At 39.1% G+C, this 27,936-nt stretch overlaps 2 protein-coding genes across 34 annotated transcripts in view; one reads left to right on the forward strand and one right to left on the reverse strand.

Moving 5' to 3' along the window:
• SLMAP (sarcolemma associated protein) overlaps positions 1 to 25,342 on the reverse strand; it is a 142,561-nt gene extending 117,219 nt beyond the window's left edge. For all 32 annotated transcript variants that reach the window (XM_055344201.1, XM_055344202.1, XM_055344193.1 and 29 more), the window contains exon 1: positions 25,139 to 25,342. In XM_055344201.1, coding sequence (XP_055200176.1) covers positions 25,139 to 25,336 — 198 coding nt within the window. In that variant the 5' untranslated portion in view covers positions 25,337 to 25,342. The remainder of the gene's footprint in view (positions 1 to 25,138) is intronic.
• A 1,473-nt stretch (positions 25,343 to 26,815) lies between these two features.
• The window catches only part of DENND6A (DENN domain containing 6A), an 89,016-nt gene continuing 87,895 nt past the window's right edge, over positions 26,816 to 27,936 (forward strand). Inside the window, exon 1 of one of the 2 annotated variants that reach the window (XM_055344203.1) lies at positions 26,816 to 27,319. In XM_055344203.1, the coding sequence (XP_055200178.1) occupies positions 26,828 to 27,319 (492 nt within the window). In that variant the 5' untranslated portion in view covers positions 26,816 to 26,827. The remainder of the gene's footprint in view (positions 27,320 to 27,936) is intronic. The other variant, XM_055344207.1, reaches the window with a different exon arrangement.

Raw genomic sequence — 27,936 nt, forward strand, 5'->3', positions numbered from 1 at the left:
AGTGACCTGGGTAGCTCAATCGGTTGAGTGTACAACTCTTGGTTTCAGCTCAGGTCATGACCTCAGGGTTGTGAGACTGAGCCTCACATTGGGCTCCACACTCAATAGGGAGTCAGCATGGGATTCTCTCCCTCTCCCCCTTTCTCGCTAAATAAATAAATAAATGATTTTAAAAAGAGAAAAGAAATGAAGTGACCAAAGTAACATAAAATTAAGTAATAGAATTTGATAAATCATAAAATGTACCTCTCACTATAAAAATATTCAGATTTCATCAGTGTTTCATTTTTTTAAAATCTTGGTTTATAAGCTCCTATAACCATTCTTTAATAGTTAAAAGAATAGTTCATCAGGGTAGATACAAAAACATTTAACCCTTTTGTTGAATACTATAGGATTTATGCTAAGAATTTAATTTTGGCTAAATATAAAATAACTATCAATCATCCCCAAATTAAGCAGTCCTTGAGTATCTCTCATTCATATATTTTGGACATAGTAAGATCTGGATATATATTCAGCTACACACACACAGACACACACACATACTTTGCAGATCAAGACTTTTTTTGCACCAAGAGAAATGCAAAGATAAATTCCTAGCTTTAAAAATTAAGAATATCAAAAAAAAATAAAAATAAAAAATAAATAAATAAATAAATAAAAATTAAGAATAGCAAAAAGTATTAGAGAATATCATCTATGCTACTGAATTTCTTTTTTTTTTTTAAGATTTTATTATTTATTCATGAGAATACACAGAGAGGAGACAGAGATAGAGGCAGAGGCACAGGCGGAGGGAGAAGCAGGCTCCATGCAGGGAGCCCGACGTGGGACTCATCCAGGGTCTCCAGGGTCACGCTAAAGGCAGGCGCTAAACTGCTGAGCCACCCGGGATGCCCTATGCTACTGAATTTCTAATGTATGCATCACAACATTTTAGCATTCCTATACATTTTTGACATCTGTGATTCATGTCCCATTTGCACAAATTGTATTTAACTCAATAAGATCTCAACTTACATCTATTGAAAAATTAATCTGGAGAGGAAATGTCTAACCTATAAGGCTTTTCTCATTCCACATCACCTGCCCCAACCATGTAGGGAACCACTGTAGTCTCCTCAGAATTAGCAACAACTAAAATTGGAGGAAAAAAAATATCATGGAAGTGTACATGATACACATATCTTTTACATGGAAATGTTCTCAATTACTCTCTGTATCCTTATTCAAGCACTTTAAGGGCTATAACATTCACTAATTTATAGCCCTTTACCCAAGGCCAGTAAGTTTCTATACTCACTACTCCACTCAACAGCCCAGTTTTTACTACTTTCACTCCTTATAAAGTGACATTTGAGTGTTATTAACAATTTTCTTTTGAAAACCTTCCCTTGCCTTGTTCCTCACAAATCTAGTCAGTCTTTGCCGGTCTTCCTATTTCTCTAGTTCTTCTTCCAACTCTATTTTTTTCCCCCACCAACTGCTCAAATGTTGATCATCCCCAGGGTTTTCTGCTCTAGCCTCTACTTTCCTACAGATGTACAAACTTCCCTGGGAGTATATTTTCTACAGCCTTCATTATTGTGGTTGATGACTCCCAATCTGTCTCCCTCCATGCAGATGATTTCGTTGCACTAAACTCTGTTTCTAAATGTCCTTTCTACTATATATATCAGTCTGTCAGGTCTCCTTGACTCTATCTAGGTACAGTTCCAATGTCTTCCACAATTATTACTGAGACTGCTGCTTTAAAAACAAAGATCTAACCCTGTGATTCTTTTAAAATTATTTGGAACTCACCAAAAGCTCTAAAGGATAAAAGCAGTATGACATTAAAATCCTTCATGATTTGATCCTAACCTACCTTTTCTGCCTCATCCTCTTTCCCTTCTCCCATATTATGTCAAACGAAATCACTCAAAGTTTCTCAAACAAGGGGCACTTGGCTGACTGAGTTGGAACAGCATGCAACTCCTGATCTCAGGGTAGTGAGTTAAAGCCCCACACTAGACATAGAGACTACTTTTTAAAAAAAGTTTCTCAAGCACCTACTTTTTTTCCTTCATGCTTTTACTCATGCTATTTATTGATGCAGCTTAAAATGTACTTCCCCCTCATTTGCATGCTAAAATCTTGCTCTTCTTTTAAAACTTGTTTTATATGTCCCTTCTGGTGACATTGTTCCCTCCTTCATTGCCTTATCAATTGGTGATTCTATCCTCAAGATCTCTACTGCAATTCATTCAAACAGCACCTCTCTTAGCAATTATTTCACTGTATTGTAATTACTGTATTAATTCACTGTACACATGTCCACTTATGTAGAATCACTAAAAGCAGGAATCACAACTTGTCATCTCTATCCCTATCAGCTTGTAAACATGTCATACAGGAGATGCTTAATAAAGAGATGTTCAACGAGCAAATGCTATGTAATTTATGTCACTCTCTACCTAATGTTTGACATATGAACTCCTATATCCCAGTATTTCATCTGAAAATATGATTAATAGATCCAGTCCGTGACAAAGCATAAATCTATTAGTAAATACAACTATGTTATTAAGAAAAGTTTTTGTCCTTTATTGAAGGTGACAGGGAAATGTTTAATCACTTTAGAAAAATTTCCATCCAAAAATGATTTGGTTATAAAATGTCTACACTTTCATCTCATCAGAAAATCATATTTTCTAAAATGATTCATGTCCTTCAGGGTATCAGGAAACAATAGCATAATTATAACTGATATAATTCCTAATCTATTACAATATATTTGAGTTCTAAATTTTAGATTGATATGTACCTCAAATTCCCTAAAATCAGGTAAACACTTATATTTGCTAAATTTTCCTAGCATTTTATTCTATTCTGGAGTATATGCATTAAAAACCACATACAGGGGTGACTGGGCAGCTCAGTCAGTTAAGCATGCCATTCTTGGTTTCAGCTCAGGTAACAATCTCAGTGTCCTGAGATTCAATGATCTACACTCAGCATGGAGTCAACTTGAGAGTCTCTCCCTCCCCCTCCTTTCTCTTTCTCCCTCTTTCTCAAAAAACAAAAACAAAAAACCACGTGATAGGAAAATAAATTTTAATACTAAGTTGACACTATAGTCTCAATCTTTGTGATTTTCCTAAACACTTTTACTATTTTTATTCTAAAGCATCTAAAACTATAACAGTACTTCAAAATGAGTTATACACTCATTTTACAAGTAAACTTCACAACAACATATAGGAAGTTTACAAACATCATTAACCAAAAGTCACACAGGATCTTTTATATCTTTCTTTTCTTTCTTTCTTTCTTTCTTTCTTTCTTTCTTTCTTTCTTTCTTTCTTTCTTTTTTAAGTAGGGGATTTTTAGCTGATATCAGCACTCTGAATAGGAAAATAAATGCCTATGACAAAAATTATTACTTTATTCCACTTAATACAGAAAATGTATGGTTAAGTTGATGTATTTTCACTTCTCAATATTCCATCAAAATATCATACTCATGCAGCCAACATGATCTTCATAGATACTAACAATTTACAGATTTTTTAAAATATGAATAATTTATAAGTATTAAATCATAATCTCTGGGGGATTGGGTCTGGGCATCATGTTTTAAAAGCTCCCGATAATTCTAATATGTAGCTGAGGTTGCATATTGTATATTTCTTTCAATATCCCTACAAAAGATTAAAAATTTTTTTCTTTCAATTTAATTCTGGACCAGATTTTAAGTGAATAGCTTTAAACATTTCCTTAAAAGAATACAGATTTATAGCCTTACTCTCCATTTCAACTTCTGAGGATTTTGATTTAAACAGTAATTTTTATCATGCTTATAAAATGTGTCTTAATGGGGCTCCCTGGGTGGCTTAGCAGTTTAGCGCCTGCCTTCAGCTCAGGGCATGATCCTGGAGTACCGGGATCGTGTCCAGCATCAGGCTCCCTGCATGGAGCCTGCCTCTCTCTCTCCCTCTCTCTGAGTCTCCCATGAATAAATAAATCTTTAAAATAAATAAATAAATGTGTCTTAATAAGTGAAGCTTTAAAAAGAAAAAAAGGGACACTTTGGCCACTTAAACACTAACTTTTCCCATTTTTTGCTTTAAATTAAGTGATATCAGAGAGCTCAAAGTCACAGTACCAAAGCACTCTTTAAATTACAAAACTGGGGCAGCCCAGGTAGCTCAGTGGTTTAGCACCGCCTTCATTCAGCCCAGGGCCTGATCCTGGAGACCTGGGTTCGAGTCCCACCTGCTTCTCCCTCTGCCTCTCTCTCTCTCTCTCTCTCTGTGTGTGTCTCTCATTAATAAATAAATAAAATCTTTAAAAAAATAAAAAATAAATTACAAAACTGTTTAAATGTAAGGTCATATTATTAACAAAAAGCTTTCTCAGGGCACCAGAGTGGCTCAGTCAGTTAAACATCTACCTTTGCCTTGGATCATGGGATCGAGCCTTGCTTCAGGCTCCCTGTTCGTGGGGTTGTCTGCTTCTCTCTGTACCCTCCCCAGCTCATGCTCTTTCTCTCTCAATCTCTCTCAAATGAATGAATAAAATCTTAAAAAAAAAAAAAAGGTTTCTCATTAAAAGTTCTGCGGAGCAGCTGACAGTTTCAATTGGAAGAGCATGAGACTGTCTATCTCAGGGTTAAGTTCCTGCCTCATGTTGGATGTAGAGATTATGTTAAGTAAATTTTTTTTAAAAAGAAAAAAAAATCTTATCTTATATTTTTATTATAAAGAGTTTATTTGGGATGCCTGGGTGGCTCAGTGGTTGAGCATCTCTACCTTTGGTTCAGGTCATGATCCCAGGATCAAATCCCACACTGGGCTCCCTGCAGGGAGTCTGCTTCTCCCTCTGCCTATGTCTCTGCCCCTCTCTGTGTCTCTCATGAATAAAATCTTAAAAAAAAAAAAAAGTTTATTGAAGTTTGGAATGCCTACAAAGAAGTAAACTAATCAAAGGTATATAGCTGGATAAATCACCACCAAGTGAACACAACCTTATAACTACCACCCATGTCAAGATATAAAAACATTGATAACATATCGTTTATCTGACTTTTTTTTTAATATTTTAAGATCTATTAGTTATCTAGGATGCATGTTAGAGAAAATTAATAATAATGACTTCCTAAACTTTCATTTGGGATATAGTTCAGGGGGATTACGTTTCTTACACTCCTTTTCAGTTGGCTTGACCTGTTATTTTTCTTTTAAAATTTAATTTAGTCATACATACAAAAATAAACAGAAACATAGGAATAAGAACTAGGGATCCCTGGGTGGCGCAGCGGTTTGGCGCCTGCCTTTGGCCCAGGGCGCGATCCTGGAGACCCGGGATCGAATCCCACGTCGGGCTCCCGGTGCATGGAGCCTGCTTCTCCCTCTGCCTGTGTCTCTGCCTCTCTCTCTCTCTCTGTGACTATCATAAATAAAATTTAAAAAAAAATTAAAAAAAAAGGAATAAGAACTAAAGAATATTAAAATAAACTTCTAAGTACCTAGCAGCCAACTTGAGAAGACCTCTGCCCCTGCCATAAGGCAAGCAGTATGACTTAATGGTTAAGAGTGCAGACTCTGGAGCCTGACTGCCTGGGTTTCATTACAGGATTTACCTCTCATTATTGAGTAATTTAGGGTAGTTAAGATTTTTTTCTGCACTCTTATTTATAAGCTCCTTTATTCATAAATGAGAACAATAATAGTTCCTACTAAAAAAAAATAATAGTTCCTACTTCACAGTAGGTACTCATTTAATTATGAGAATTAAATAAGTATATGTTTGTAAAGTATTTAAAACACTTTCTAGCATTTATTATGCAAAATTTAGCTATTTGTGTATTCACTCTCTACCTCTCTCTTCAAGGAAATAGTTTATCATTCTACATACATATTACTATGTATGAAGTAACATATATCTGAGTAAGTACCATAATTTCTATGTATAATAATAATTGGCACCATGGTCTAAGTATTCCTTTGCAACTTACTTTTTTCATTCACCATTTCTGAGATTCATCTGCACTGATATACAAAGCTATTGTCTATTCATGTTCACTCCCATACCATATTCCATGGTATAAATTAACAGAAGTATTTATTTATATATTCCTGTTGATGAACTAGATTACTTCCAGTTTTTCGCTATTACAGAAAATACTACTAAAAACTATACTTGAACATGTCTCCTGATACAAATATACAAATGTTTTTCTAAAGTATACACGAAGGGATCCCTGGGTGGCGCAGCGGTTTAGCGCCTGCCTTTGGCCCAGGGCGCAATCCTGGAGACTCAGGATCGAATCCCACGTCGGGCTCCCGGTGCATGGAGCCTGCTTCTCCCTCTGCCTGTGTCTCTGCCTCTCTCTCTCTCTCACTGTGTGCCTATCATAAATAAATAAAAAAATAATAATAAAGTATACACGTAGGTGAAGAACTGCTCTCTCCTTAGGTATACACAGTTTAGCATTATAACAATGTCAAACTGTTTATCAAAATGGTTACATTAGAGCATTACATGCTTTTATTAAAAAAGAAGAGGGATCCCTGGGTGGCGCAGCGGTTTGGTGCCTGCCTTTGGCCCAGGGCGCGATCCTGGAGACCCGGGATCGAATCCCATGTCAGGCTCCCGGTGCATGGAGCCTGCTTCTCCCTCTGCCTGTGTCTCTGCCCTCTCTCTCTCTCTCTCTCTCTCTCTCTCTCTCTCTCTGACTATCATAAATAAATAAAAATTAAAAAAAAAAAAAAAAGAAGAGAGGTCTTGGGTGCCTGGCTGGCTCAGTCAGTGGAGCATGTGACTCCTGATCTCAGGGTCATGGGTTCAAGCCCCATGTTTGGTGTAGAGCTTACTTAAATAAATAAATAAATCTTTAAAAAAAAAATAAAAAGAAGAGAGGTCTTAAATCAATGATCTAAGCTTCTATTTTAAGAAAATAGAAAACAGAAGAGGAAAATAAACCCAGAACAGGCAGAAAGAAGCATATAATGAAAGAAGAACAGGAATACATAAATTAGAAAATAAAAATAACTGAGGAAAACTATTTAAAATAATTGATTATTTAAGAAGACCAATAAAGTTGATAAACGTCTGGTGAAAGTAATGAGACACACACACACACACACACACACAAATTACCAATACCAGGAATGAGAGGTAATTATCACTAAAGATTCTATAGATATTGAAAGGGTAATACAGGGCGCCTGGGCAGTTCAGTCAGCTAAGTGTGACTCTTGATTTTGCCTCAGGTCATGATCTTAGAGTCCTGGAATCAAACCCAATGTTGGCTCCATGCTCAGTAGGGAATGACACAGTGGGGAACATGTTTAAGGATTCCGTTTCACCCTCTCCCTCTGCTCCTCCTCTTGCTCGTGTGTTCTCTCTCTCAAATAAATCTTTTTTAAAAACTATTTTAAAAGGATAATAAAAATAAGGTAATGTTATGAATAATTTTATGCCAATAAACCCAACAACTTAGATGAAACAGCCAAATTTCTGGAAAGATACAAACTACCAAAGTCAACTCTAGAAGAAAAAAGTAATCTACAAAGACCTGTATCTATCCAGGAAACTGAAATGATAGTTTAAAACTTTCCCCACACACAAAAATAAATAAAACACAAACATACCTAAATGACCTCATTAGTAAATTCTACCAACTACTTAAAACTAATCCTTCATAAACACATATGCAAAAATTCTTCACAAAATAAAAGCAAATCAAATCTAGCAGTGTATAAAAAAATGCAGTATAATCAAGTGGAGTTTATTCTAGGAATGCAAAGATGGTTTAATATTCAAAAAACAATCACTGTAACTCAGATCCAAAGAGCACATGAGTTCCTATTGCTCTACAGCATCATGCACACTTGATATTATCTAACTTTTTAAAGTCTTTATGCTTCTGTTTTTGTTTTCAGTAATCTCTACCCACAACGTGGAGCTCTAACTCAGGACTATGAAAGAGTCTCTTGCCTACTGACTGTGCCAGCCAGACCCAATATTACTCAAAAAATTTTTTTGAGAAAGAGAGAGCCCACAGGAGCTGGGGGTAGGCAGGGGCTGAAGGAGAGGGAGAGAGAGAATCTCAAGCAGGCTCCCTGCCCAGCACAGAACCCAAATTAGGGCTCAATCTCACAACGCTGAGATCATGACCTAAGCTGAAATGGAGTCAGATGCTTAACCAACTGAGCCGCCCAGGTGCCCCTATTCAACTTTTTAAATAGTGTAAATAGTATCTGAAGGCTTAAGTGTACAGTTTCCTAGTTACGTTGAACATCTGGTGTTAGTTTACTGGCCATTCTTTTGTCTTCTGTGAAATTCTTATTTGTGTCTTTTAGCCAATTTCTCTCTCTGGATTGTATTTTTAATTAATTTGAACAAATCCTTTCTATATTCTGGACACTAATTCTTTACAAGTCATATGTTTTACAAATATCTTCCCCTAATTTTTTTTCTTAAAATTTTTAAAGATTATTTATTTATTTATTAGAGACAGAGAAGGAGAAAGGCAGAGACACAGGCAGAGGGAGAAGCAGGCTCCATACTGGGAGCCTGATGTGGGACTCAATCCCAGGTATCCAGGATCAGGCCCAGGGCTGAAGGCAGCGCTAAACCGCTAAGCCACTGGGGCTGCCCGAAAAAAAGAATTTTAATGTATTTGAACTTATCAATTTTTTACTCCAATGTGCACTTTTTGTGAATTCTTTATGTCCTTCCCTACCCCAAGGTCATAAAGATATTCCATACGGTCTTCTAAGAGGCTTAAAAAAAAAGTTTCTTAAGTTAGTACTTCTATAATTTCTTTGGAGAAAAGTACTGTGTTGGCAATAAATTTTCAACTACCTACTAAACACTAGGCACTGCCCCTATATTGTAGAGCTCCAAGGCCATCTAGGCTATTACACTTACCTTTAAGGAGCCCATAAACTAAACAATAATAATAAAGAGCTAACCCTGAATAATATATAATCAAAGGCGAAGTTTTGTGATATGATCAAAGTTCAAAATATTAACAAAAGGGAAAAATCAGTAAGAATTGTAAAAATCAGCAAAATTACATGAGAAAAGCATTAAAATTTCACTTAACAATTCTGACTTGGAATAACAACAAAAGACAGAATTTATCCAAAACATATCCATATTTATAATAGTCAACCGAGGGGTGCCTGGCTGGCTCAGTAAGTGGAGCATGTGACTCTAGGTCTAGGCGTTGTGAGTCCAAGCCCTAAGTTGGGCACTTAAATATTAAATATTTTAAAAATCATAATAAAAGGGGTGCCTGGGTGACTCAGTTAGTTAAACATCTGCCTTTGGCTCAGGACAGGATTCCAAGGTCTTGGGATCAAGCCCCACAATAGGTTCCCTGTTCAACAGGGAGTCTGCTTCTCCCTCTTCCTCTACCTTTCCCCCTGCTTGTGCTCTCTGTCAAATAAATAAAATCTTTTAAAAAATCATAGCAAAATTTTTTAAACTAGCCAACAGGTAAAAACTACAAAGTCTGAATTAATGCAAACTTGCATGTGACAGCAACAGAAAATGGAAAATATAAGTAACAATATAAAAAATATATAAACATTACAGTGCTTAGGGCCTTACATAAATCAAATTTAAATAGCCCAACTCTGCACACAACCAGAAAATTCAAAAACAAATACAGCTGTCAGGTTAAATGAGTTGGATAACAGAATTAACTGCTACTATCAGAGTATTATATAGCCATGAAATTGGAGTTATAACATTGATTCCAGAAAAAAGAAGAGTACCCTCTTCTAGCAAGTCTTTTTAAAAGTGACTGAACTTAAAAACTTGAAGAGTTTTTCTCCAGCACCATCATTCAGATACCAACACTACAAATATTTTGTTTCAGGGGAATATTTTGGAAGCAGAATACTCTATATATATGAAGCACAGAAGGTAACAGTGAATCAGCAGGCCTATAACAAAACATTCATTTCAGAAAATAATTCTCAAAATTATTAGGCACACCTAAAAGCCTCCATACTGCTATAATGACAAAGCAGTAATAATAAAAATTAGAAGTAGGAAGAAATAATGACTAATTTTTGTAACATTACCACCTAATATTTGTAAATGCTTTTAAATTTTTTTTTAAGATTTTTTTTACTTGAGAGAGAGTACAAGCAGGGGGAGTGGTGGTGGGGGGGGCAGGACATGGGGCTCAATCCCAGGACCCTGGGTTCATGAGCTGAGTGGAAGGCAGCCACTTAACTGACTGAGCCACCCAGGCACCCTGAAAGTGCTTTTTAATCACTTTCTCACACATTAACAGTTTACCTATTGTTATATCAGCTTTCAAAATTGTTGCAGCTAAAACAAAGGATAACATTTTGATACAATTCTCAAATCAGGTCACTGGTAAGGGAAATGGGAGGGAAGAATGATTAAAACCAAGTATAATGCCAAGGTAAACTTAACTGATGCTGGGACACCTGGGTGGCTCAGCGGTTGAGTGTCTGCCGTTGACTCAGGGTATGATCCCGGAGAGTCCCACATCAGGATCTTTGCATGGAGCCTGCTTCTCCCTCTGCCTGTGTCTCTGCCTCTCTCTCTCTCTGTCTCTCATGAACAAACAAATAAAAAAATCTTAAAAAAAAAAAAAAACTTAACTGATGTTTATCTGAAAACTGCCTCCACGGAACTGGCAATTATGAACCAAAAAGTCAGCTTAGAGTATCAATTTAAAATGGCAAGGGGTGCCTGGGTAGCTCAGTAGGTTGAGCATATCTGACTCTTGGTTTTGGCTCAGGTCACGATCTCAGGGTTATCTGATGGAGCTATGCATCCACCTCCATGATCAGGATAGAATCTGCTTGAGATTCTTTTCCTTTCTCTCTCCCTCTGCCCATCCCCTCACTCGTACTCGCTCTCTCTCCGTCTTTAAAAAAATAAATAAATAAAATCTTTAAAATGGCAAGACTATTACTACGAGATAAGTTTTATGCTTTAAAATACATTTCTACTGAAATTCTGACATCTGCCTCTGACTTAGACATTGGTATACATTATTTTTCATCACTACCTTTGTAACTTCATTGTTCATTCAAAACATTAAATCTATACTTCTGGCAATATCAGAAATGGTATTTAAATGAATTTATTCCAGAACTTAAAATGACTGACAAAAGAAATACACCTTAAAATGATGCATACAACTGCTATCCTTTCATCTGCCAAAAGAGAAACAGTTTTGAAAATAAAAACTCATACCTTGGAACTCATAAGGAATAAACTCATACCTTAAACCGTGCCTACTCACTACACCTATGAATCCAATCTTCACCACTTCCCAATTACCCTATTAAGAAGTCAACATATTAAAGCAGATGAATGTTTTATAACACACTGTAAAACATATCAGTCACTAGGGTTAGACGGATGGATAAAGGGGCAGTATGGCTTTTTCCAAAGTTGCAAACCCAAGGTTCTTACCCCCAAGGTTTATGTCTCAAGGTCTTTGTCCTGTTGCCCCACTAACCTTTGACCCTCCATAGCCTTCCTAATATAGAATCTGACTCAGGTTCACCTCTATCATTTAATCTAAACTATCTGGTCAATCTAGTAGTAGAGCACCTTAACATTTAACTGTCTCCTGACTCTCTTTCTGAACCTATGCCTTTTATGTAGACCTTTATGTACCCCGGACATCTGTTATCTTCTACCCTGAATCTTTAGGATCTAGTTAAGTCCCCCTTCCTAGATAAACAAGCTGTCCCAACCTTAATCACATAGAGCTCTTAATTCCATTTAGAACTTAATTCTTCCTAATTGTTTACAGAAGTTAATTTTGGCTTCCCAATTAAACTCTAAGCTCTTTGAAGACTGAAGTAACATCTTAATACCTTCATTATGTTCTATGTTGCCTAATACAGGGCATATACTCTTACATATTCCCTGACTAGATTCTCATCCTATTACTGTTTTCTTTTCAAACCTTCAAGTAAGGCAAACCAAATACACTACTCATTTTTATCGCTATTATTAACAGGGAAATTCTACAAACTTCGTAGTACTGGATAATGGATATTAATTATAAAACTATTGAACTATTTTTTAAAAGATTTTATTTATTTGACAGAGAGAGAGAGAGAGAGAGAGAACGTGCACACAAGAAGGGGAAGCAGCAGAGGGAGAGAGAGTAACAGGGTTCCCGAAACAGGTCTCAATCCCAGGACTTCGGGATCATGAGCAGAGTCAAAAGCAGACACTTAACAGACTAAGCCACCTAGGCACCCCTATTTGAACTATTTTTATATACAACAATTCTGACACTAAGGGCATGGTGGCTTTTAACACCACTTCTCCAACTCTCCAATACAAGCTGGGTGTTCTACAATTCCATTCTTACACTACCTGGAATTAATGTCAGATCCCACAAGTTAAGGGCTCAGTCCCACAAGATTGCACCCACTTGAGATGCCAGTCAAAAGTTCCAAGTTGTCACTGATGCTTCCAACCAACCAGCTACATGTAAATTCAGAGGATGCCTAATTCACGCCTCACTAAACTCACTAAAATGACTCACAGAACTCAAGAAAGTGCTTTACTTAATACTACTGGTTTATTAAAGATGATACAACTCAGAAACGGCCAAATGGAAGAGATGCACAGGGCAAGGTCTGGAGGAAGGGGCTTCCATATCCTCTCCTGAAGCCACCCTCCCAGCACCTCATATTATTCACCAAACCCAAAGGTCCCTTAATCTCAATGTGTAAGAGTTTTTATAGAGCTCAATCTACAGCCTACATCCCTTCCAGGAGATTGTTAAATGAGGCTGAAAGATCCAATCCTCTAATCACGTGGTCCTTCTGGTGACCAGCCCCATCCTGAAGCTAGGATCCCCCAAATACCGTTATTTTATCAGCATACATTCATCACTATGGAGACTGCAAGAGTTTTAGGAGTAGTACACCGAGAATCTGGGAGGAAGCTTGAATATTTATTTTATTATATTACACCACTTTAACACCTTAAAAAGAGTTTCACGATTTCAAAGAATGTAGTTACTTCAGGAGACTCTACAGACAGACATTCAAAGAACACTTAATTTTAATAATGAAAAGCCCACTTACTGAAAATAGGCACACGGGTCTTACTGTGCAAACACACCAACTAAAATAAAGAAAAATTAACAACAACGACAAGTTATTGAGTACTCATCCTGTGCCACGCATTCTGCTAACTGCTTTACATGAATTCTCATTAAATCTCTGTAATAGTTCTATGAGGTGAATCCCACTATTAGCCTACTTTCATAGATGGGGGAAGCTGACGGACAGTGACTCCTAAAGGTCACACATCCGGCAAACAGTGAAGCCAGGATTCCAACTCAGGTAGTCCAGCTCCAGAATCTTTAACCTGTAGCCACATTGCCTCTTCTTGCTCCTCCTGCTAGCAGTGCTCAAATGCCCCAAAGATTTGATAGATCTACTTTCCCCTCCCCAACTCCATTAACTTTGGGTTTGCAATTCCCAGAATACATCATTTTCTTTCAGGCTTTTCTGCCTCAAATACATACTCTTCCCTTGGCTGAAATGCCTTGCCCCTCCCTCCTCCCGCCCTTTTTTCTAAGATTTTATTTTTAAGTAATCTCTACACCCAACATGGGGCTCTAACTTACAATCCCAAGATCAAAAGTTTCATGCTCCACCAACTGAGCCAGCCAGGCACCCCTGGAGTGTCCTGCTCTTTTTTTATGCAGCTAGCAAAACCCTACTCACTCTTCAAATAGAAGCACTTTTAAAAACAACTTTCTCTGTGAAGCCCTCTTCCTTCCTTCCATATTTTCTGCCCTCAATCCTGGGGGAAGGAATACACCACTCCCTTAACTACCTGGAAACAATGATTCACAGATACGTCAATCATTGGACTTATTTGTATTATAATTCTACTTTTCAGTACTACCTACTGAGCTCTATATCTATCTCAGGTGAGCATGAGATACTCAGATACTTGTTAAAGGTAGGAATGCATAATGGTCCCAGTTTAAGTTCAACTATAAATTAAGTGAATACTTTCTTCTAGTCAAGACGTTATTCATTCTAATATTTTACTATCCTCTATGTGTCCGCATACCCAAAAGATTCATTGGCAACAGCCCCCTATGTTTATTATAGCGTTATCTACGATAGCCAAGATATAGAAGCAACTCAAGTGTCAAATCCAATGACAGATGAATGGATAAAGATGTAGTGTGTATATATGTACGTACACACACACACACACACACACACACACACATATACACACAGTGGAATATTACTCAGCCATAAAAAAATATTGAGATTTTGCCTTCTGTGACAACATGGATGGACCTAGAGGGTATTATGCTACGTGAAATAAGCGAGATAGAGAAGGACAAATGCTATATGATTCCACTTACTTGTGGAATCTTAAAAAAAAAAAAAAGAACAAACAAAAAGCAGAAGCATACCTATAAACACAGAGAACTGATGATTGTCAGGGAGAAGAAGTATGGAGGGATGGGCAAAATGGGTAAAGAGGAGTGGGAGATAAAGGCTTCCAGTTACAGAATGAAGAAGTCATGTGGATAACAGGTACAGCATAAGGAACATAGTCCATGGTACTGTAATAACACCCGTGGTGAGCATAACATAATGCATAGAGCAGTACAATCACTATGTTGTATACCTGAAACTAATGTAACATTGTATGCTAACTATATTTCAATCCAAAAAAAAAAAAAGATTTACTGGGAATAAAATCATTATCTTAAACTTCCCAGATTGAGATTGGGGCTTTTAAACTGTATCTTTCCACCATTTCCCAACTCCCACATTAAGACCTTGGCACTACAGGTTCCTAGTAATATCAAAACTGTCCCTATTAACAAACATTTTAATACTGGAAACATACTACTAAATTTTTTGGAACAAACGTTTAACCAATAAGATACACTAACGAAGTAGTGACAAATATTAAGCTACATGGTACTTCTTTTGAAGCTCTGCTAATCCCACCCACATGTGAACAGCTATTATGCACTATTCTACTTCCTACACCCTAATCTGCTTTCACAAAGCTATTACTCCATCTAATATTCTTTTAAGAAGAGCTTTTTTGAAATATAATTGACACGCCACACAATTCACTGATTTAAAGTATATATTTCAGAGTGGTGCAACCATCACCACAATTAATTTTATAACATTTTCATGACCTCAAGAACAAACCCATACCTATTTACCAGTCACTCCTTATATTAGTCAGGGTTCTTCAGAGGAACAGGACCAATAGGATGTGTGTATAAATACAGAAGAGAGAGATTAATTTTTAGGAATTGGTTCATGTGACCGTGTAGACTGTCAGGTCTGAAATCTTCAGAGCAGACCAGCAGGCTAAAGACACAGGCAAGAGCTGCTATTGCAGTCTTAAGTATAATGGTTCTATAAAGGCAAAATTCCTTTAGAGGAACCTGTTTTTTCTCTTAAGGGCTTCAACTAACTGAATGAGGCCCACCCACATTCTGAAGGGTAATCTGTTTTATTCAATGTCTACTGATTTAAATGTTAATCACATTTTAAAAATACCTTCAGAGCAACATCTAGACTGGCATTTAACCAAAAACTGACTACTATGGCCTAGCCAAATGACATATAAAATTAACCAACATACTCCCTGTTACTCACAAACCCTGGAAGCCACAAATCTACTTTCTCTGAATGGATGTGCCCATCCTACACATTTCATACAAACAGAATTATACAACATACGGCCTTTTTTGTCTGGCTTCCTTCACTTTGCATAGTGTTTTCAAGGTCCATCCGTGCTCTAGTATGTTTAAGTATTTAATTCCTTTTTATTACTGAATAATATTCCATTATATGTTATACCACATTTTATTTATCCATTCATCAGCTGAATGGATGACAAATTTGTCATCCAATTTGATGACAAATTTGCTTTCTTTCCACCTTTTTTTTATTATTATGAATAATGCTACTTGAACATTCATATTACTTTCTGTATAGACATATGCTTTCATTTCTCTTGAGTATATATCTAAGAGTAGAACAGCTGGGTTATATAGTAACTCTGTAACATTCCTTTTCACCAAGCAAACTGAAAAAATTCAGAACTACAAAGTTTCTTTTACAAGCATAACTACCATAGCTATACTGGTAACATACAGCATGATCTTATTTTCTATCCCTGAATTTTTTAAATGAAAGGAACTTTAGGGGCACCAGGTGGCTCAGTGGGTTAAGCATCTGCCTTTGGCTCAGGTCATGACCTGGAGTCCTGGGAACCAGCCCAGAATTGGGTTCCCTGCTCAGCAGGGAGTCTGCTTCTCCCTCTACCCCTCATCCTGCTTATGTTCTCTCTCTATCTCTCTCTCTCTCAAATAAATAAATAAATAAATAAATAAATAAATAAATAAATAAATAAATAAATAAATAAAATCTTTAAAAAAATGAAAGCAATTTCATAACTAGCATCTAATAATATAGTATTTCTTTTTTTTTTTTTAATTTTATCCATTTATTTGACAGAGAGAGAGAAAGCACAGGCAGGGGGAGCGGCAGGCAGAGGGAGAGGGAGAAGCAGGCTCCCCACTGAGCAGAGCGCCTGACATGGGGCTTGATCCCAAGACCTCAGGATCATGACCTGAGCCAAAGGCAGATGCTCAACCAACTGTGCCACTCAGGCGCCCCTATAGTTAGTGTTTCAATAAACCATTAAAAACCAAAATGTAGTCATTTTTTCTACATTAGATTTACATATTGGGGGGTCATATGTACGTATATATTTATATATACATTCTATTTAAAACACAACCTCCAAAACTACTAAACTTAGAAACTATCCAATAGAAAAAATATATCTCTTTTTTCATATACTACAGCATCTGACTCCAATATCTTTTCATGTAAAGAGTTGTTTTTATTCAACTATAAAATGTTAAGTGACTAATAAATACTGTTTGAAGAACTAATATTCAATTAAAACTCTAAACTGAGGGACACCTGGGTGGCATACTGGCTGAGCATCTGCCTTTGGCTCAGATCGTGATCCCAGAGTCCTGGGATGGAGTCCAGCATCAGGCTTCCCACAGGAAGCCTACTTCTCCCTCTGCCTGTCTCTCTGCCTCTCTCTGTGTATCTCTCATGAATAAATATTTAAAAAATTAAAAATATAAATAAATAAAACTATCAACTGATTCACTACCAAAATATTTAAGAGTTAATAAACAATTGGGCACCTGGGTGGCTCAGTGTTTGAGCATCTGCCTTCGGCTCAGGGCATGATCCTGGGGTCCTGGGACTGAATCCCACATCGGGCTCCCCAAAGGGAGACTGCTTCTCCCCTTTCCTATGTCTCTGCCTCTCTCTGTGTCTCTCATGAATAAACAAAATCTTCAAAAAAAAAAAAAAGAGTTAATAAACAATAAGGTTTTTATCTCAATGCATTTTTTCTTCTGATCTATTTCTCACTAACAGGTTGGTGATGTGATTAATGACTAAGAGTGCTGAGGTAGCAAACAGCAAAGTGGTCAGAAGTGTGCATTCTGCAATCAGATGACTAGAATTTGAATCCTGACTCCACCACTATCTTTGTTTCCTGTAATTCCTTCACCTCTCTGAATCTCAGTCTTCTCATCTGTAAACAAGACAATAACACTATCTACTTCAAAAGTTGCTGTAAGGATTAAATGAGATAATTTACAGCAGTTTGGATGCTGGTCAAAACTCAAAGCATATTAACATATTTCAGGTAAGCTTACCACGATTCACTTGTTATTATCAGCTAAAAAGTACATTTTAAATTATGATCCAGGGTGCTTCGGTGGCTCAGTTCATTGGGTGTTTGGCTCAGGTCATGATCCCGGGGTCCTGGGATCAAGCCACACATCAGGCTCCCTGCTCAGGGGGGAGCCTGCTTCTACCTCTGCTCATGCTTTCCCTTTCCCTCTCTCAAATAAATAAATAAAACCTTTAAAAAAAGAAAAAAAAAAGACTAAAAAATTTACATGAGAGGCAAGTTTTTCCAAGGCCGTTTAATTCATTTGCATAAACAGCCGAATCTGAATCACTTGCCTGAATGGTTAAGAAAAAATATATCTACTGCTGAAAGTATTAGAGGTATGTTTAAAAAATGAAAGCTGACTCAGAGAAATAATTAACTCAGGTTCTTGCAGTCTTTGGAAGTCTGTCATATGACAAGCATTTTAGTTATGCACCCAGAATATAATAGCTTAGATTATCTTTCAAGAGAGCAAAAGACAGATTTTCATTACAGTAACTGCTCAGTCCATAATAAGACAGCTTAGAATAAATGTCTATTCATTTCAAGGGGGGGAAATCCAGATTTTGGTCCCAACTCCCATAGTTACTAATAGGTGACCTTGTACAAATAACCTCTAAATATCCAACCCCTTTTGGATAAAAGGTATCCAGCCTGTAGCTGCTTTGCTTACCTCTAAGAGTGCTATACAGATAAAGTAAAATAAGAAAGTACTCTGACTATAAAACCCTTAAAAGTATTATTTTGTGTGAGAATGGATATATATGTAATAGTTCAAAATTAATATCACCAAACACAAGATTATCTATGGTCCCAAAATGCTTAGCAAACTGTCATGCACACTGCAAATTCTCAGTAAGTAATGATTTTTACAAAGACTACCTATTGGTAATTGAGTCCATGATCTCAAATTAAGGACTAACTCAAATGACCTTCTGCTCTTTGACCCTCCTCAGGGTTTGTAGAAGTACAGACCGCTCCATTGTTCACATTTCACTCATTCAAACATTTATGTAGTGCCTATTCTCTTGTTCTCAAGAGCTCACATCTGGCAAGGCAATAGCACATTTGCATTATAGTTATTTTGTTGTCTGTGTCCCATAATGAAATTATATACAAAGTTCTATGGGAGTATAAAGGAAGAAGCAATTAATTCCTTAGTCAGTGGGAGTTACGGAAGGTTTCACATTGGAACTGGGCCTCAAGGGATGAAGGGGAAAGGTCATTCTGGAAGACAAAACAGCAAAAAAGGCACTTGTTCTAGAAACAGAGAGTACTGTCACACAGCTACTGCACAGTTTGGGGCAAAGGGAAAGAAAGATTAATAGAAGATGGAGCTGGAAAAAAGGAAACGAGAGACAGATTTTGAAGGGGTTTGTACATCATGTTAAAAATTAATAGGACAAAAAAAATTAATAGGACAACAAACCAAGATTTTTGGGCAGACATGTAAACTGTTCCTTCACTTGAAGTAGCAATGAGAGAAGCATAGGGAGGAGAGTCCTTAGAACATTTCCACAGCTAACAAATGCCATCATTTTTCTTGATTCAAGTAATTGACATACATTAAGAACCAATCTCACAGTCTTTTCACTTAAAAGTCTAAATGACAGACACTCTCCTATTTATGGAATAGATACTAAGCTCTAACATAAATACCACTTGAGAAAACCAAATAGGAGCCTGAGAAGGCAAAGAGTACATTCAACCTAAGAAAAAAAGTCAAATATCTAAGCAGGGGGGAATAAGGTTTCAAGTATATACATCATCCACATTTTTAACTTGCATAGATAAAATACTTCATCAATTTTCTACTATTGTGAAAAGTATAAAGTAAAACTGTGCTTTGGATATACAACTTGGCCTTCTAAACATGTTTACATCAATATGCCTTAAACATAACATCTGTCAATTATATTACTTTCTCACAAAAACCAGCACCTATTAATGACATTTACTTCTATCAACAACAAAATTTGGTAAAACAATACACAAATAAATAAAATCAATGATGTGCTCTTCTCCCAGAAGCTGAGGCCAGGATCTCTGCTGTCATGTTCAGATACGGGGAAGAAGAAAAAAACTATCTTGATCATCAAATTCTGAAGACTCTTCCTTTGCAATGACTTCCTTGCAATGTGACATATCATTCCTGCTTTCATGCCTTTACTTCAGCACTTCTTCCCACCCAAAACTCATTCCCCTAACTCTACTTACATCCACTTTATTTTAAAAACGCTAAGGTCTAGCTTAAATTGTTTCCTATCCATGAATCATCCCTAAAATCTCCAATACCTACGAATCTCTTTTTGCTGAAGTCCTAATGGTCACGTTAATAATATACTTGTCTTTTTTCGCTTTCTGGCATTTACTCATTTTTATTACCAGTGTGAACATGGTCAATGCCCTGAAAAAACGACATCATATCTAAACTGTTGTTACAAAGCCTTCAAGTAGAAGAGCAGTTAAAAGCTTGAGTTCTGGACTCTCGAGTCAAGAGTCGGAATACGGACATTATAATCCCAACTCCACCATTTATTAGCTATGTGAACTGGGGCAAATTAATCTAATCTAATCTCTCTGGGCCTTAATTTCCTCATGGTAGTTAATATGGGAAAAATAAGTACCTATCTTAAATGGTTATTTAAGGATTAATTAAGTTAACATGTAAAGCATTTAGAACTGGGCACTGTACACAGCACACAACAAGTATTAATTAAGCTGTTACCCATTTGTTCTTGCTCCAGGCCTTCCTACATACTGTTGTTGTATCACTTTTAAATGATGGTTCTGTTATGTCAGTGCTCTCCACAGAACTTTCCCCGGCCTTCCATAGTACATGGGTCCATGCCCTTAGCTTGGTAATCAAGGCACTCCACAATAATCTCCTCAGCTTCAGCTATTCAGCATCTACTTTACGCAGAGTAATAAAAAACAGACATATAAGGCAGACACTCTCTCTTCCAGGGTCTGACAACTTATAAAAAAGAGATACAAACATAAAAACGTCATACAGAATGGATGTTCACATATAGCTACTCTCCAAAAAAAAAAACTCTCCAGGCCAACAAAATCAATTTCATCAGTGACTGGAAGATGTCAAACTCCTTCAAAACTACCTGCTTTGGTCTGTTTTATTCTACTCTCATCCATTCAAAACACATAAAAACCACCCCCAAAAGACACCTTTTCTTAACATGTACCTATCCACCTCTATTAAAAAGTCTAATTCGGGATCCCTGGGTGGCGCAGCAGTTTAGCGCCTGCCTTTGGCCCAGGGCACGATCCTGGAGACCGGGGATCGAATCCCACATCGGGCTCCCTGCATGGAGCCTGCTTCTCCCTCTGCCTATGTCTCTGCCTCTCTCTCTCTCTCTGTGACTATCATAAATAAATTTTAAAAATCTAAAAAAAAAAAAAAAAAGTCTAATTCAAACACCACCACTCTTGCAATTTAAACCTATTTAACACTATTTTATCTCAATCAACTGTTCTTAAGGGGTACAGTCCCCCTCTGTATCCAAAACAATAGCTCCCAGAAAGAAGGAATAACAATTTTTAACCAATTCTTGTTGTTTTCTTCCCTCTCACCACTGTGCCCTCCACCAAAACAGATCATGATAGAACAGGTGCTCAAAAATACGTTTTGAATTTAAGTAAAAATGTGAAGCTAAAAGTAGAATACTACTACCACGTATTACTAATTACTATGTAAACTATAATGAGAGTGGAAATGGACTACTGTATCAAGCACTAGATTATTATGTGCCTACAAAGCCTCGAATCAGGTGGGACCATCAGAAGAAGGCAGTCTACTCACTACACCTTCTATGTAACCACCATACAGGTAGATTTGCTTGTTCAGTGGTACCTTGATCAACAAAAGGACTAATAACTATTCTACTATCTGCCATCTAATTTTGACCTCCCAAAAGAAGTGAAGAATGATACAGAGAGGCAGGATTCAAGCAGGGCAATAATGGACTCCTACACCCCTGAGCAGATGATTTAGGAAAGCTTATTAAGTTCCACTTTGTGGCAAAACAGTCACCCTCCAACCTGCAGGTTTTCAGTACCATGACACATTCCACAAACTTAGCACCAAAAAATGTGCCCTAGATTTCCATGTGCCTATGTTTTGCAGCTTTTCTGCAATGAATATGTATTCCTTGTGAATAATCAGAAAGTTTCAGCATCTATTACTTCTTCCAACTTTTAATGAGTCTCCTACAATGGCCAGTGCAGAATGCAAAAACCACTAGGTAAAAGTCATCAGAAAGGTAGATTACCCCAATTTTCCACCTCCCAGGGAAAGTGTCAATTTGAACAAAGTTCTCAACTTCATATGTTTCAATTTAAAAGATTACTTCTACATATGCCATCACATTCGAAAGAAAAACTTTCTCTTAAGAAAGAAAAACAATTCTCATTACCTTCCTAAGACTCCACAGCACTAGAGCAAATTGCAAAGAGCTGCCTAGATGAATCCCTCTTCCTACCACCTCAAACGCCCTCCTAAGTATTAAGCCCTTAATAAGGGCCACGAAAAGGGTGCTAAGTAATTTACATGATTATCTCAATCCTCAAAACAATAGTAGGTACCACTATTATTCCCAGAAAAGAAAACTAAGGCTTAGAGATGTTTGAAAAATAAAAACTTGCCTGAGGTGATGCTTATAGGTGGGGATTCTGGTGTTGTATAAAGGAATTTGCTGGGAATATATATTAGGCTCAATGACTTATTTGTCATGAGACAATTATAGCAGAAATCCTCAAACTGGAAATTTCACACATAAAAAACAGTAAGTGATATTTGATCAAACTGAGGGTTTTCTTTGGAATTGTGTACCTCAGGATATCTGGCACATAATAGGTGCTCAATAAAAACCTGTCCGTTCAAATCTAAATTTTAAATAATTCCTAAAACAATTCAGTCACATGGCAAAACCTGATAGGTTGTTTTAACAAATTAGGTTGTACAATAATCAATAATTATATTTACACCTAAAGTAATGGTCTCATATCCTGTTTTTAGCTAGAGCAGAATAAAAAGTGAAAATGGTGGAAATAAGCTGTGTATATTTTAAAGATAAGTTTTTCTAATTACAAATTACATTAAAAATTTTAACATGTGGGTAGCTCCGGTGGGCCCAGAGGTTTAGCACCGCCTTCAGCCCAGGGCCTGATCCTGGAGACAGGGCATCAAGTCCCATGTCAGGCTCCCTATAGGGAGCCTTCTTCTCTCTCTGCCTGTGTCTCTGCCTCTCTATTTCTCTGTGTCTCTCATGAATAAATAAATACAATCTTTAAAAAAAATTTTTTTTAACATGTCATCTCAATTTATACAATACTCAATATGAATCTAGCCTTAGCCATCTCAAAATAACCTACTGTGGGGGTTTTGGTATAGCCATGAAAAGCACTGTTCACATAATCACTATTTTTTAAATAAGTAATAGAAAATATCTAAGTCTCCTTTGAGTAATGTACCAAAGTAAAGCAGGTGCATTTGCAGATTATGTACTTTAAGCAAACCTATTATTTGATTAAGTTGGACCTTTGCTTAGCAAGAAAAAAGCTGGTTGAGTTAAGGCACTAGCAGTTAATTGATGTTTGAATTTAATAGCTGGAAAGATGGGTTCTATGAATACTCATTTTATTTTTTTATTTTTTTATTTTATTTATTTATTTATGATAGTCACAGAGAGAGAGAGAGAGAGAGAGAGAGAGAGAAAGAGAGAGAGAGAGGGAGGGAGGCAGAGACATAGGCAGAGACAGAAACAGGCTCCATGCATCGGGAGCCCGACGTGGGATTCGATCTCTGGTCTCCAGGATCGCACCCCGGGCCAAAGGCAGGCGCTAAACCGCTGCGCCACCCAGGGATCCCTGAATACTCATTTTAAATGATTATGGGTAATCTATGAAGTCTTTCAGACACCCAAACTCTAGTTTCCAGGGAGAAAAAAAAAAGAGTCTGTTCCATAGGTAAGTGAACATCTGGTGTTATACAGAAAAATTAACATATTTTTCAGTTCTCATCCTACACAGAGTAGGGCATAGGTATTATGCAAGCACAATCTTTTCCTCCTTTCCTGAAAAATGATTTATATAATAATTCCTTAATTCAGTAGCAACAGAAGTATTCCTTTCTCTCTTTTTTTCTGAGGCTCAGGTCTCTTTCATTTCAAAATACTACTACTGAAAACTTAAATTCTTCTTTTAAAAAAGACATAATCATTTAACTCAAAGAGGGAGGGAAAAGTCAGGAGGTGAAACCCAAGGTATTCCTATTAGTCTTACATAACTTACTCTAAAGTTGGAACTGATTCAGTAGTTCAACTAAAACCCGAGGTAAAAGCACAAAAATGAGTTTTTTTAGTATATTCTCCACACACATAAAAAGTTCTTAAAATTGAAAGGGACTTATTTGTTTTCTTCTATTCTTAAAATATAAGCACCTACAAGTAAGGAAATTGGGGTGCCAACACAAACATGCAAAAGGGTCACACTTAAAGAGCAAGAATTTAAATTCATCCTATCCCATCTAGGTAATGCAGTATTTGATACAATTGGATATAACCTCAGAAACTAAATTAATTTCCTAACACTGATTTTTAAGTATCACCTCTGTAAGTACGCATTAAGTATTTTTAATAAGTTCTTGCAGGGAACGCCAAAAAGTGATTTTCAAAAGCAATATATGTCTGTTCACTCAAGCTGCAAACAACTCTGAAAAGGTAAAGTTACAGTTGTTTATGCTTAATGAAATTGGCTTTGAAAATTGCAAATTACTCCTTCGTGGGTAAATACGTATCAAATCTGTCAAAAATGTAAGTTTACACAAACATCTGTCCTTCCTAGAAAGACCCCAATCTGGATTCAACTAAAAGCTGTGTTAACTACATCTCACCACTGAGACACCTGAGCCTCAGTGTAACACTGACCATAGATTCCCTGCATTGCTTTGGGAACTGCTGCTTGCTTACTCAAGCCCTGAACGGCAAATTCACCTTTCTAAAAAGACTGGAAGCGAGAAGCCAAGTTTCACTATCTAGTTCCCCCCCCCCCCCCCGAAATGAATTAGGGTTTGGGATTTCACTGGGAAGGACCACATTATCAAGATGCCATCGCCCTCCCGAGGCATTTAATTACAATACCTTCTCTGTTTTCCATTCAACCACCTCAACTAAACTTCCAGTAGAACTAGACACACACAAAGTTGGTTCCACGGCCTTGCTGAAAAGTCTCGCTTGGGTGCAAACGCTGGGATTCTGCATACATTATGCAAAAGGAGCAAAGGGAAACGAAAAGGAAAGACTGTTAGATAATACGGTGACATTACCTTGCCCGTCTTGTGATCAAACCAGACGAGAGCATGGTTCCTTGACAGCACTTTGCAATCAAAGGTAGCATTATTCTGCGCCGGTCGACAGCGGGCCACGGAGCGGCCGATTTTAATAGGCTCGTCCAGATAGACATGGCGCTCCTGAAATGGGTGCGAGTTCGGGCGGCAAGTGAAGATGGCCAAGGCTGACGGCATCGAGGACAGACTGGGGGGTGTCTCTCCTACCAGAGGACAAAGAGGAGTTCCACCGGATCCGGACTGCCCTTCACAAGCCTATCTTCCTATCCCCCCCAAAATTTTAAATTAAAACAAACTGCGCATTGTCTAAGCATAACCAGTGAACATCAACAACTCTTCACTTGAGTGGGAAGACAAGCCAGCGCAAGCCCCATCACCTCCTTTAAAACTCAGCAGCGCCCTGATCGCACAAAGTCCCCAACTGGCAGCTTTCAGTCCATCTTCTTCCCTGGGAAGAGAAGGCTCGACCATCAGACAGCTTCGGCCAAGAAAACTCCTGGAAGACAGTTTGGGGATTGGAGGTATCCAAGCAGATGAGTCACACGCCAGTTCTTGTGTTTTGTTTGGGATCTCGGCCGCTTTTCCCCCTCGGTGGCGGAAATGTTGCAGCACTGCAGCATGAAGGAACGGTCGGTTCCGTGCGGCCAGGAAGGTCCTTTCGGGGCGAAGGAAGGTGTCGCCGAGCACCTCTGGGCAGCCACCGCCCGTCTTCAAGGGCCTCGGGAGTGGAAGGGCAGGGGCGAGGGGGGCGGCGAGGGGGGCGGCGAGGGGGTCTAGACCGCCAGCGGGACAGTCTGCATTGCTCCTGCTGCGCGGAGGCCGCCCGGGAGCTGGCACGGGGTCCCCGGCGCGAGCCGAGACGGCGGCGGCTGGGGTCCTCGGCGCGAGGCGCGGGGACAGGCAAAGGCGCGGGCAGCGGCCGAGTCGGGACTCCCGGGCACCTGGCGGGCGTCCCCGCGCCCAGGGCGGGGATCCGGCTGGGCAGGCCGGTGCGGAGCGAGCGAGGCGCACGCCCGGGGAGGCTCGGGGGTCTCGGCCCGCAGGAAGTTGGTGCCTGGACGCCTGGGCTCCGCGCTGTGGCTCAGCACACCGGCCGCCTGGTCTCAGGGTTGCCCCCGCGAGGGTCGCATCTCAGGGACGGCGGCCACGGCTCCCAGCGGACGAGAAGGTGGGGGAGGGAGGCTGGCCCGGAGGTTGGGGGAGAGGCCTGGAGGCCCCGGGCTGGGTCCGCCGCAGCCTCCACCACTCGCGGCCGGTGGGGCAGGCTCAGGCTGTGCCCGACAAGGCAGGAAACTTTCCGACCTGGTGGGGAAAACATCAAAACAAACGGCCGTCAGGCGCCGGTGCCCGCCCGCCTCAGCCCGCACCCCCTTCCACCCGCGCCCCCCCCTCCCCCGCCAGTCCCTGTGATGGGCCACGACCTCGGCCGACCTCTCCGCGGACGAGCTGCGGGGATTTAAGGCCCGGGCGCCACGACGGGTCCAGCCTCCCGGCCGCCGCCGCCGCCGCCGCCGCCTCAGCTTACCTTGCCAGCGCCGGCCGCCATAGTGACTCTGACTGAAACCTACCCGGTGCACCGCCACGGGAACGCGCACCCTTCAAGGGCCCTCCTACCCCCTCTCCCGCGCCGTAGTCCGGGGTCGTCACGTGTTCGACGCCACGGAGGCCATGATGGTCAAGGGCAGAAGAGAGGGCAAGCTCATTTTTAACGCGCCTGCGGACGCCATGTTAGTTAAGGGCTGGGAGCCTCAGACCCTGGGGACAACCCTTGCGGCCATTTTTGTTAAGGGCAAGGGAAAAGTTGACCTGTTGAAGGATTTCCGAACAAAACGTGCCAGCTTCCTACTTTACCACCTCGGCTACAAGACCCCAACTTTTGCTAAATTGTATTCACTATACTTCTCAGTGAAAATACCCATGAACGAAGAGAGCAGACCCATCCGAAGGAGACGTTCTTTTGCAGTCATCTTAGCTGTGGGCAACAGAGTCCCGTACCGCCGCCTTAGGTGTGCCCAAATTCCCACAAGTCTCAGGATTTGTGCATCAAAAATTAGTCTTCTGCGAATCCTCCTCAGAGAGAAACTTAGTCCTCGCATTCCATTTCGAATGGCCCTTCTTCTCTTGGGACCTGTCACGGACCCCCAAGGACTCCAAAGCAGTGTGAGTTCGGGAAGTTTAAAATCGTGTTACTTCCAGAGGTCTAAAGGAAAACTTTTCAAGAAAAGATACGGTGGGAAGGAGTTTTATTCGTTTATGAACCAAGGGTGGCCTCATTCTTCAAATTGCTCTGACAACAGGCTCTGCCACTGTGTGACCTTGGGCTTTTCTGAAACTTTGCTAAAACCTTCAAGCCCTTTCTCATCTATATAACTTGGAGGTAATGCGTAACTCACTTGTTGTTGTGGGATCTAGGGTTTGGGCCGTTTCTTATCTGACCTAACGTTGTGTGTTGGGCCCCGGGGACACAAGTGAACAACAAAAACCTCAACCCCTGAGACCACACTTCGGGTTTTGTAGGATGGGGATGGGGGGAGGGGACAAACACAGACCCAGATCGTTTCACTCTGATGTAATGAGGGCTAGGATGGAAGCAAGCGCTGAGTACTAGAGGTATCACAGGGACGGCCTTCTGGGGGAGGTAACTGAACTGAAGGAAGGTAGGAAAACCACGGTAAAGGCAGTATTTGCTGAAGAGCTTCTTAAATTTCCAGGAAGAGAGACTAGCGAGAAAGGAACAAAGCTATTTGAAACAGTGGACCCATATGCTTGGCACGTAA

The sequence above is a fragment of the Nyctereutes procyonoides genome, unplaced genomic scaffold, assembly GCF_905146905.1.
Source record: "Nyctereutes procyonoides isolate TBG_1078 unplaced genomic scaffold, NYPRO_anot_genome, whole genome shotgun sequence".
In the NCBI taxonomy this organism is placed as follows: Eukaryota; Metazoa; Chordata; class Mammalia; order Carnivora; family Canidae; genus Nyctereutes; species Nyctereutes procyonoides.